This window comes from Micropterus dolomieu, linkage group LG02 (assembly GCF_021292245.1).
Source record: "Micropterus dolomieu isolate WLL.071019.BEF.003 ecotype Adirondacks linkage group LG02, ASM2129224v1, whole genome shotgun sequence".
Classification (NCBI taxonomy): Eukaryota; Metazoa; Chordata; class Actinopteri; order Centrarchiformes; family Centrarchidae; genus Micropterus; species Micropterus dolomieu.
Genome location: NC_060151.1, coordinates 32550220 through 32562583, shown reverse-complemented (window position 1 = coordinate 32562583; position 12364 = coordinate 32550220). Strand labels below are relative to the sequence as shown.

Genomic DNA, 12364 nt, shown 5'->3' with positions numbered 1-12364 from the left:
TTTAAATGCCACGGCCTACCTGAGCATCGTTTCTGACCATGTCCATCCCTTTATGGCCACCATGTACCCATCCTCTGATGGCTACTTCCAGCAGGATAATGCACCATGTCACAAAGCTCCAATCATTTCAAACATGACAATGAGTTCACTGTACTAAAATGGCCCCCACAGTCACCAGATCTCAACCCAATAGAGCATCTTTGGGATGCGGTGGAACGGGAGCTTCGTGCCCTGGATGTGCATCCCACAAATCTCCATCAACTGCAAGATGCTATCCATCAATATGGGCCAACATTTCTAAAGAATGCTTTCAGCACCTTGTTGAATCAATGCCACGTAGAATTAAGGCAGTTCTGAAGGCGAAAGGGGGTCAAACACAGTATTAGTCTGGTTTTCCTAATAATCCTTTTGGTAAGTGTACGTTCAAGGGTTTTAGACAGAAAGGGGAGGTTGGATATTGGGCGGTAGTTATTGAGGGAAGAGGGATACAGACCAGGTTTTTTAAGGACTGGGGTGACAGCGGCAGGTTTGCAAGCAGAGGGGACAGTTCCAAGGGACAGTGAGGAGTTGAAGAGGTTAGTGAGGTAGGGGGAAAGGACGGGGAGGCATGACTTCAAGAGTGGAGTAGGGAGGGAGTCAAGTGAGCAGGTAGTGGGTTTGGAAGAGCTGATGAGTTTAGAGATTTCAGGAGTGGTGACCAGGTCAAACTGGACCAGGTCAAACTATCTCTACAATTACTACTATTACTGAACTGGATATAAAGAAAAGAAAATAAGAAGATAATTCAGTTGTCTCTCGCGTCCTTCAGTCCTGAACTAGACCATTTTCCAGTTTGGGAAGGAGCTTTTAGAGCTAATGTAGCTGCTCTGTTCTGTGTTTTCATTAGATGTTTTTCAGCAGCACTTCACTGTGGAGGAGGTACTGGTGGGGGGCTCTGAAGACATGTGGAAGTACTCCAGGTATGGGGGTGGTACTTTTGTAATAAAGGTTTGTCCAGGAGCGGGGTGTTCTGAGGGAATGAGGGGATACTTACTGCTCTGGGGTTTATTTAAGGTATGAGGCGGTCTGTAATCAGGGTATCACAAGGTAATCAGGATATGGGGAACTTCTCAAGATTGATGAAGGGGGACTTTGGGTACAGGGTGGTTGTCAGGGTTCTGGGGTTTACTTGAAGTATGAAGGGGTACCAAGGGTTTTGTGATGACCCTAAAGATGATGACACTTAGCCTTCAGTTGAGCAGAAGACCGGATGGGAAGATGTCCCACCTTCAGGTACTCGGGCAGACTGGAGGTCTTTGGTCAGCAGGGGGTGAGTACAGACCTCTTCCTGCTTCATCTAAGATGGCTGTTTTCAGAAATTTGTTCTCTTAGTTTTAATCTCTACCACACAGTCATCCCAAACACTCTGAAACACCTCCTACAGCTAGGGGTGGTGATGGCTCAATGGATAAGACGCCTGTCCTTGGTGTTAGAGACCCGGGTTCAATTCCATCCACCATTGTGTCCCTGAACAAGACGCTTAACCCCCAGTTATTCCAGAGGTGTGCGACCTCTGACATGTATAGCAATTGTAAGTCGCTTTGGATAAAAGCGTCAGCTAAATATGTAAAACCTGAACCACGTGGACCTTATCCTGTTTCTCTACCCTGGTCCTGGAGTCCAGCTGCAGCAGGTATTGGAAGGTTAGACATCCACCTGCTTTTTCATCTGAAGCTTTTTTATATTCAAATAAATAATCTTTCAGTAATGGTTAACATGTAACTTCCTCACACCGTCTGCAGTTCTGATGCTGAGTAACTGCCTGACAGATGATCAGAGGGAGATAAACACTGGTAGGAATGTGTAATAATTAGCTTGGCTGTTGGGTAACATCCTGAGAGGACATATGCAGTGATGGAGATAAACACTGTCATCACCTCCTACTGCTCACACTTTATTTCAACATATCGGACATTAAGATGAGATGGACTCACCATATATGGAAGGACTTTTGTGAAAATCATTTACTACATGTGAAAGATCCGTTCCAGTGGATCGAACTCCAAATATTCTATCCTGCTGACATGTTTTAACGAGATCCAGCTTTGCTCAGCAGCTGCTTTAGGTACTGAAGCGTTCTGTTGGATTCTGTAAGTGTGATAGTTTGGACTCATTCATATGGATGATTCTGCACCTGATGATTTGTGTAGAGGTGTGGACAATAAGAGACTGGACCTTCTGTCCCGCCACACTCCTACAATGAACACTCACTGTTTTATCAACTGTAGAATCCAGACTGATGTTACTACGAGCTGATATCAAAGAGAGAATTTTAAAGATGACCTTGTTAATCTATGATGATACTACACAAATGAGAGCTGTTCATCTGTGGTCAGACTGGTTTCTCTTCTCTCAGATGATTCCATGACATGATCAACAAATGAAGTGCAGTTTGACTTGAGCTCCTACACCAGACGCGGCTTTATTATTCTGTAGTGTCTCCTTCATTTTCATCACATACTACGGGTAAAAAAGTTTCCACAGCTGCATAAAAGAAACGTCTGGGTAGAATGTCAACCCAAACTCCTGGCACCCCAACTAATCCTTTACTTCTGGAAACTCATCATGATGTTAATGTTTTCTATAGAATCTACTTTTTTACACAACATACAATCAAACTTCTCTAGAAGTTGAAATAACGTTCTGTTGGGTGAACATGAAGCCTGAGACACTGAAAGAGGAACTCTGACTGTTTCCTAACTCTGTAACTATCTGACTGTCTGGATCAGCAGAGATAAACCTGTTGTAATTTGAAAGTATTCAGCAGCCAACCCACAGACACCGTGTCCATATTTAGTCACTGCTGAGTCTCAGAAATCTGCAGCTTCATGGTTTGCATGAAGAAACGTGAGTATAAGAAGTGGTGGTTTGTAGAAGCTGCTGCAGACATCAGACTCACAGACACAGGTAACTCTTCCTCTGACTGTTATAATAATAATATTATTATTATAACATAACGCTGCAAATCTCATGCAGATTTTTTCTGTGGTAAAAATATATTAGAACTCCAGGGTTCCTTATTGAACATTGAACTTGTAAAGATTCTTCTCTTCTTCTTGTGTTGCAAGTTTTTACTTCAGGATGACTTCCTGTGTGGTGTCCCTCTTCTTCTTGGCCTTCCTGTGTTCCTCCATCAATGCCGTCGATCCCACCGGCCTCAAACTGAGAATCACCAACAGAGCGCTGAATATTTGTAAGATCTGCACCTGCAACACATGCACTGTTTTCAGTAGAGGACCTGCAGTATTTGCTCCGTGTTTTCAGTAGAGGACCTGCAGTATTTGCTCCGTGTTTTCAGTAGAGGACCTGCAGTATTTGCAGCGTGTTTGCAGTAGAGGACCTGCAGTATTTGCTCCGTGTTTGCAGTAGAGGACCTGCAGTATTTGCAGTGTGTTTGCAGTAGAGGACCTGCAGTATTTGCTCCGTGTTTTCAGTAGAGGACCTGCAGTATTTGCTCCGTGTTTTCAGTAGAGGACCTGCAGTATTTGCTCCGTGTTTGCAATAGAGGACCTGCAGTATTTGCAGTGTGTTTGCAGTAGAGGACCTGCAGTATTTGCTCCGTGTTTTCAGTAGAGGACCTGCAGTATTTGCTCCGTGTTTGCAGTAGAGGACCTGCAGTATTTGCAGTGTGTTTGCAGTAGAGGACCTGCAGTATTTGCAGTGTGTTTGCAGTAGAGGACCTGCAGTATTAGCAGTGTGTTTGCAGTAGAGGACCTGCAGTATTTGCTCCGTGTTTGCAGTAGAGGACCTGCATTATTTGCAGCGTGTTTGCAGTAGAGGACCTGCAGTATTTGCTTTGTGTTTTCAGTAGAGGACCTGTAGTATTTGCAGCGTGTTTTCAGTAGAGGACCTGCAGTATTTGCAGTGTGTTTGCAGTAGAGGACCTGCAGTATTAGCTCCGTGTTTGCAGTAGAGGACCTGCAGTATTTGCTTCGTGTTTTCTTTAGAGGACCTGCAGTATTTGCAGCATGTTTTCTTTAGAGGACCTGCAGTATTAGCTCCGTGTTTGCAGTAGAGGACCTGCAGTATTAGCTCCGTGTTTGCAGTAGAGGACCTGCAGTATTTGCTTCGTGTTTTCTTTAGAGGACCTGCAGTATTTGCAGCATGTTTTCTTTAGAGGACCTGCAGTATTAGCTCCGTGTTTGCAGTAGAGGACCTGCAGTATTAGCTCCGTGTTTGCAGTAGAGGACCTGCAGTATTTGCTTCGTGTTTTCTTTAGAGGACCTGCAGTATTTGCAGCATGTTTTCTTTAGAGGACCTGCAGTATTAGCTCCGTGTTTGCAGTAGAGGACCTGCAGTATTAGCTCCGTGTTTGCAGTAGAGGACCTGCAGTATTTGCTTCGTGTTTTCTTTAGAGGACCTGCAGTATTTGCAGCATGTTTTCTTTAGAGGACCTGCAGTATTAGCTCCGTGTTTGCAGTAGAGGACCTGCAGTATTAGCTCCGTGTTTGCAGTAGAGGACCTGCAGTATTTGCTTCGTGTTTTCTTTAGAGGACCTGCAGTATTTGCAGCATGTTTTCTTTAGAGGACCTGCAGTATTAGCTCCGTGTTTGCAGTAGAGGACCTGCAGTATTAGCTCCGTGTTTGCAGTAGAGGACCTGCAGTATTTGCTTCGTGTTTTCTTTAGAGGACCTGCAGTATTTGCAGCATGTTTTCTTTAGAGGACCTGCAGTATTAGCTCCGTGTTTGCAGTAGAGGACCTGCAGTATTAGCTCCGTGTTTGCAGTAGAGGACCTGCAGTATTTGCTCCGTGTTTGCAGTAGAGGACCTGCAGTATTTGCAGTGTGTTTGCAGTAGAGGACCTGCAGTATTTGCTCCGTGTTTGCAGTAGAGGACCTGCAGTATTTGCTCCGTGTTTGCAGTAGAGGACCTGCAGTATTTGCTCCGTGTTTGCAGTAGAGGACCTGCAGTATTAGCTCCGTGCTTGCAGTAGAGGACCTGCAGTATTTGCTCCGTGTTTGCAGTAGAGGACCTGCAGTATTTGCTCCGTGTTTGCAGTAGAGGACCTGCAGTATTTGCTCCGTGTTTGCAGTAGAGGACCTGCAGTATTTGCAGCGTGTTTGCAGTAGAGGACCTGCAGTATTTGTAGCGTGTTTGCAGTAGACGACCTGCAGTATTTGTAGCGTGTTTGCAGTAGAGGACCTGCAGTATTTGCAGCGTGTTTGCAGTAGACGACCTGCATTATTTGCAGTGTGTTTGCAGTAGACGACCTGCAGTATTTGTGTGTCCGCAGTGAGAGACATTGGCCTGGAGTTTCTACAGACGCTGGTTAACAGACCTTTTGACTTCACACCCCTGGATGCTCGCTTGAAGTGCACCATTAGAAGGTAAAATAACATAATTGGAAAAAAAAAGTCACTTATAAATAAATATAAATAATAATAAATAAAATCTCTGAAACAAAATCATGGTTATTTTTTAAATAAGAAGAAATTAGGCAGCCTGGGTGTTGACTAAAGAAAAGAGAACACAGGAGTTGCTGTGTGACACCAAACATCAGCAATGTTTTCTTAAACTGAAATAAAGGTGACCACGAAATGAAAATGAGTTTACTTGACGCAGAACTGGGCTGACACCAGGTTCTGTGTTAACAGCACATCTTTACTTTGGATTTCTCTGCACCTGGAACAGGTACACACCAGGAGGACAAGATGAATTAAAGGAAGGACAACAAAGTGTTTAAAGAATCACATCCCAAACTCAGCTGAAAGCAGCTCAGAATCTGTTGGAGCGTTTTTGTTAAAGGACATCTGGATTCATCATTTTATTATGTTTTAATGATTAATCTTCTTTTTCCCTCCTCCTCAGGTTGACGCTGACAAGTCTAAATCCAGATCAGGTTGATCTCAGTTTCCAACAAGGTTCAGGTCTCCAGTTTGAGATCAAGAACCTGAACTTCGCTGTAGACCTTGAGCGGGAAGTCAGGCTGTGTTTGTGGAGAGAATTTAAGTACGTATGAAACCTCAAATTGACTTTTAGCCAGTTCACATCTCAGCTCAAAGCAGCTTTAGTCCTGCAGCTGTGACATTTGTTCTGAAGTCATTATTTTACACCAGTTTGAGGTTCTTGTTCATTAATAAAGTGATTTAGAGGAGATTCTTCTCAGATCAATAATAATCTACCAGCACATGGTCACTCACATAAATCAATGAATATCCAGCAGACGCTTTTATCCAAAGCGAATTACATTTGAGGAACATACAAGCATCAACAAAGCATCAAATACAGATCTACAGCTGACAATACATACTAGTAAGAGCTAATAGCACATATCACATCAATGGGGTAAATACCTAGGGAAGGAAGTAAGAGTTAACAAAAAGTGCGAGCAGTACGTGATAATTGTGAGGAGACAGAAGAAGAAGAGCACAGGAAGTACATGTCAGAGGTTAGAGGTGTTATAAGAGGAAGTGTTCTCTGCAGAGAGTTCAGGAGCTTCTTGAAGTCAGAGAGGGACGCCCCTGCTCTGATGGCGTGTGGCAGCTCGTTCCACCATCGTGGTGTCACAGATGAGAATAGAGACTGAGGTCGCTTTGTGTGAAGGGACGGCAGAGCCAGGCGGCGTTTGTTGGAGGAGCGTAGCGGCCGAGAAGGAACGTAAGTTTGTATTATGGAGTTTAGGTAGATGGTGCAGAACCAGTAGTCACTCTGTATGCAGCATTAGTGTCTTGAATTTGATTCTGGAGGCCCTGGTGAGCCAGTGGAGGTCACTGAGTGATGGAGGGACATGAATCCTTTTGGGCTGATCAAAAACCAGACGCGCTGCTGCGTTCTGAACCATTTGTAAGGGTTTCACCACACAAGCTGGGAGACCTGCTAGGAGGGCATTGCAATAGTCAATGCGAGAGATAACCATGGCCTGTACCAGAAGCTGGGTGGCGTACTGAGTGAGGTAGGGCCTGATTTTCCGTATGTTGTGTAGAGAAAAGCGGCACAACCGAGAGACAGCAGCAACATGGTCTGAAAAGGACAGCTGGTCATCAATCATGACACCCAAGTTTCTCACCACCTTGGTTGGAGTACTTGGTTGAGGAGTCAGTTTGCAGTTTGATGTTATGGTGGATAGATTGCTTGACTGGAATGACCAAGAGTTCAGTCTTAGAGAGGTTTAGTTGAAGGTGGCGAGCCTTCATCCATGCAGATATGTCTGAGAGACAGTCCGTGATCCGCGCCGAGACGGTGGGATTGTCTGGCAGGAAGGATAGGTAGAGCTGCGTGTCGTCTGCGTAGCAGTGGTAAGAGAAGCCGTGCAAGATAAGTGTCCTTGCTGATTCTGATTAATAATGGATCTGATCATCAACACGCTTTTTAAAATCCATCAGTGGTGCAGCCTGAGAGGAAACACTCCAAACACACCAAACTCCATTTCAAATTTAACAAATTTAAAGTAAATAACAAAGTCTCTTGGTCATGGTCAAGCTGTAAAATGTTCCTTTGAACAAACCCTGAGGACGTTCAGCTAACAGAGAATCAGCTCATCACTGGAGGATCTCACCTGTTTTCTGTTGCAGTGTTGATGCAGGAAGTACGGCGTTCGGAGGAGCAGGCGTGAGCGCCACCATCGGAGTGAAACTGAGCCGAAACCGGCAAGGACGTCTGAGCATCGAGATACCAAACTGTGTCATCAGAGCTGATGCCATCCTCACACAGTCCACCGGCTGGATCGGGTAAGACAAGACTAAGACCAGGGCCTGTATTTATCAAGCTTCTCATAATTACTGTTTAAAGAAAAAAGCTTGAAGCTTAAAAGTTAGTTATCAAGCATCATAGTGCTAATTTAAGTAAAGGGATGGTGATGGATAAAAGCATCAGATGAATGAATAAAGTGTAGGACTAAAGCTTAAGTGTCAGTCTTGGAGCTGATTCACAACACTTTGCTGGGCTTCAAATAGGATTTTGGATGATGACATGGACAAGGACCAATCACTGATTAGATTTCCTTATTTAAAGGAGACCTATTATGCTTTTCCTCATTTTATGACTCATCTACAGTGTTCTACAGTGTTGCTCTGTAATACGACACACGCAGCAAGACAGAGCCGCTGTTCCATATATGGTCATTTGCTCCGCTCAGTCTGCCTGTAACGCTCAGCAACAACAACTGGGCTTACATCTACAGCTTGTTTAAAGGCCTACATCAAGAGCTAGTCTAAGAAAAAAATATATTTTTGAACTTTGAATCATGCAAAGCTGCCATACAGGAGTCACAGAACCACAATATAGGACTGGAAAAGCAGTTTTATAGGTCTCCTTTAAGAAAATTCTCAAAGTTCACAATTAGTGGGGATTCCTAAGAGGAGATAACATTCAACACACATTCGATAATAATAAAGAAGTAAAGAAGTTTCAAGAGAATACATTATGATATACACATTGGAAATGAAAGAAAGTTGATCTTTATATGAGAGTCATTAATTACACCTATTACTCCTGGGAAGCTGACCATACTATAACACATGAATTGTGTTTGCGTCTGTTGGATTATGGGGGGTGTTGCTGGGAACTGGAAACACATGACATTGATTGGAGCTGTTGCTGCGTTTGTCCTGTGGCAAGTAAACGTCATCACCACCTTCAGTTTAACTGAAAACGTATTGCTGCGTAAAGTCAGTGGTGAGATGACGTCCCTCACCAACTCGCTGACAAAGCCTGCGCTGTCCGACCCGTCTATTTAACTGCACATCGTCAAATATTTCAGAAACATTCTTCCTCTCCTGAAATATTTCTGCATGTCTGACATCACAGGCCCCTACTGGCAGCTCCTGACCACCTGGGAGAGCTGTCTTAAATAACGGGGAGAGGAAGAGTGATTCTCAGCTTTAAGACATTTGATTACTTGCTTTTATTCTCAAGTAAATGCTCTGTACTTGTATAGCGCCTTTCTAGTCTTTTCGACCACTCAAAGTGCTTTTACACTACATCTGCATTCATACACATTCATACACCTAAGTGCTCAAACAGAAACTAACATTCACACACATTCATACACTGGCGGAACAGCCACCAGGTGCAAATCGGGGTTCAGTATCAAGGACACTTCAACATGCAACCAGGGGGAGCCAGGGATTGAACCGAGTTTGAAAGGAGGAGTAAATTTCACAAATTCTCAGCACTATCGACTAAAATGTCTCTTTAAGAAGCTTGATAAAGACCAGCCCAGGTCTAGATTTAGACCAGGGCTGTACCATGAAGTGAGTTCAACATACCCAGGGTATATTTTCGTTATCTGGCTTCACTAACCCTAACAATTTGGATCAGGGTAACCGGTCCCATGAAGCTGATTATCAACTCGGTAAGTTAAGCCAGGGTTTCCCAGTCCAGCCGTGAGCGTGTTCACGTAAAAGAGGCGGAGTTAGCAGTAGATGACCAATCACAGACACGAACAAGTCCACTGGCAGCAGAGCGTCATATTTTACAAACTAAGAGCTACTGCGATGTTAGACAGTCTCAGGATGGTGACGTTATTTCCCAGAGAGCTGATTGGTCAGTAGGAAGCGTTTCTATAGACTTGATCTCTTATTTGGAACAGAACCTGAGCAGGTTAGCCGTTCAGCATCAGGGACCCAGCAGGGTTAACTCTAAAGTTACCTGGATAAGCTCAAATCCTGCTTCACGGTCCAGGGTCCAGGGTCCAAGTCTACTGTTGGTGCCCACTGCTGGGTTTAGGTTATAATGAGACCCAGACCTGCAGGCTGGCATGGTGTTTCCTGGATTTTGGAATTAAGGATTTGTTATATTAATGGAAACACATCAACAGGGAATACAGTCTTTGACACAACACCGGTTTTATTAGTGACTGATTAATATTAATTAGAGCTGGGCACGTTATCGCGTTAACGCATTAATTAGTTAATTAACGACTGTGGTGTCCGAACAATAATGCTGCGATGATGTGTTGAGAAGAAATCCGCTTGACACTGTTCTTGATCATAAAAGTTTATTACATCAAGGAGTATGGCATCAATTACAAGCTCTGCAGCAGCTTGGAGAGTGACCCAGCCCGACGGCCACTCTGTCTCTCTGTACATCAAACACAGCTTATATAGGACATGTTTAGGTATCTGTTAGACACCATAGAAGGGTTTGAGTCTGCAAACTAAGGCACCAATCCATATAAGGGCACAGTTCTATAGGATATGTGTAGGCATCTGTTAGACACCATAGAAGGGTCTGAGTCTCCACATAACCACTAATCACTGCTCTCCCCTTAAAAGGTCACTAATCCTCTATCCAGCTGCTACAGTGCTATTTTAAACTGTTGTGTGTCAAATGCACATATATTATACACCACACGACAATTATTTTATCGCACGTTAATAGTATACTAATACTAATAGTGGCAGTGGCAAATAGCTCTGGTTTAATATTTGATTTGATTACATTAATATTTAAGTTGAGATTTACAAGAAATATTTTATTGCTGCTGTGTAAAGGGAATACTGCTGGGAAAAAGCTCCTTATTTGTTTAAAGTGTTTGTAAACTACATGCTATTGCACTTTTGTGTATAAAGCAGTACATTTAAATTAAAAGTGCACAATATACTACTTTAGAATTCATTATTTCATTTTGCGCATAGCTATGCGATTAATTGATTAAAAATTTTAATCGTTGCCCAGCACTAATATTAATGCATTAAATATCATCTGACTAAAGAGTGACTTTAATGGAACATCCTGACCTCAGCTCTGCAGGGATCTGGTCTTAAAGCATGTCGACCTGATGGTGGCGCTAGGTGTTAGAAGTTCCTACAGTTCATCCTGAGGAGAACCTGAAGGTCTGAACCTCAGTGGAGGACAGACTGACACAGACCCAGATCCTCATTAAAACCACCAGCTGGTCTCTGTGAAACCATGTCTGCTACATCAGCTGATCAGTGACTGAAATGGTTCTCTTGTTGCTTTTTAGGCGTCTGGTGGACGTACTCAGACCAGTTCTCCAGCACTTTTTCAACACCCAGGTTTGTTCCACCTCCAGTCTTTAACAGCTAAATGAGGTCTGCGTGAGTCTGCATGGTTTCCTCTGGAAAAACTAAATCCTAAATCTGTATGTTCAGATGCACAGGTGTGATGTTTCAGACTGAAACATTTATTTGAAGTACTTGTACGCAGATTAGAGTTCTGCAGAGCTGAGGATGAAGTTAGAGTCTCTCAGGCAGCAGAAACTTCTGTATCTCTTCCCAGCATGTAGCAAGGTGAACAGGCTGTGGCTGGGTCGGTACTGTCCTTTAGTATCCTTTGGGCTCTGCAGGCACCTCACCTCACTGATATCAGTGATGCTTGGGAGATGGGTACCAAGGATCTTCTGAGCAGTTTGAATCACCCGCTGCAGAGCCCTCTGGTCCTGGGCCGTGCACATTCCATGTTAGTGATGTTTCCAGTCAGGATGCTTTCTGTTGCGCCTCTGGAAAAGCTGACAAGAACTTGCCGTGGGAATTTGGCCTTCTTAAGCTTCCTCAAGAAATCCAGTTGTTTCTGAGCTTGTGAGATGACCATGATCAGGTTCTCTGTGATGCTGATTCACAGGAACCTGAAACTGTTCACCTGCTCCACCTCAGCTCCACTGATGTACACAGGAGTGTGTCTTTATCTCCTTAGTTTTGCTGACGTTGAGCAGTAGGTTGTTCTCTGACTACAACTCTGAAAGATTATGAATTTACTCCCGATATAAAGTCTCATCGTTGTTTGAAATCCGGCCGATGATGGTGGTATCATCTGGATGCAGTCATGGGAGCACGCAGCGCTGGGGGGCTCCGGTGGTGAGTGGAGGAGGTGTGTCCGCCAATCTGTTTGTGAGGAAGTCCAGTATCCAGTTGCAGTGTTGTGTTTAAACCCTGTGTGCTGATTTTTCTGATCAGCTTCATGGGGAGATTGTGTTTAACGCTAAGCTGAAATCCACAAACAGATGTAGGTGTTGTTTATCTCAAGGTGTGTGAGGGCTGAGTGGAGGGCAGTGGAGATGGCATTCTCTGTGGATCTGTTGGTTCTGAAAGCAAACTGGTGAGGGTCCAGGTTGGCTGGGATTTTGTTCTTAATTCAATTCAATTTTATTTATATAGCGCCAAATCACAACAACAGTTATCTCACAGCGCTTTTCATAAAAGAGCAGGTCTAGACCGTACTCTGTGATGCTATTTACAGAAGCCCAACAGTTCCCACCAAGAGCAAGCACTAGGCGACAGAGGCAAGGAAAAACTTCCTTTTAAGAGGCAGAAACCTCGAGCAGAACCATGACTCAGGGTGGGCGGCCATCTGCCTCGACCGGTTGGGGGTGAAGGGGGGTGAAGGGGGATGAAGGGGGGGGGGGGGGGGGGGGGGGGGGGGGGGG

The 12364-nt window shown here is 44.2% G+C and overlaps 1 protein-coding gene across 2 annotated transcripts in view; it reads left to right on the top strand.

The window, feature by feature from the left end:
• The first annotated feature begins 469 nt into the window (after positions 1 to 469).
• LOC123966530 (phospholipid transfer protein-like) overlaps positions 470 to 12364 on the top strand; it is a 35063-nt gene continuing 23168 nt past the window's right edge. The window contains exons 1-6 of one of the 2 annotated variants that reach the window (XM_046042676.1): positions 470 to 959; positions 3108 to 3232; positions 5273 to 5366; positions 5848 to 5988; positions 7551 to 7706; positions 10946 to 10997. In XM_046042676.1, the coding sequence (XP_045898632.1) occupies positions 943 to 959; positions 3108 to 3232; positions 5273 to 5366; positions 5848 to 5988; positions 7551 to 7706; positions 10946 to 10997 (585 nt within the window). In that variant the 5' untranslated portion in view covers positions 470 to 942. Of the gene's footprint in view, positions 960 to 1027; positions 2947 to 3107; positions 3233 to 5272; positions 5367 to 5847; positions 5989 to 7550; positions 7707 to 10945; positions 10998 to 12364 lie in introns of those variants that run through there. The other variant, XM_046042681.1, reaches the window with a different exon arrangement.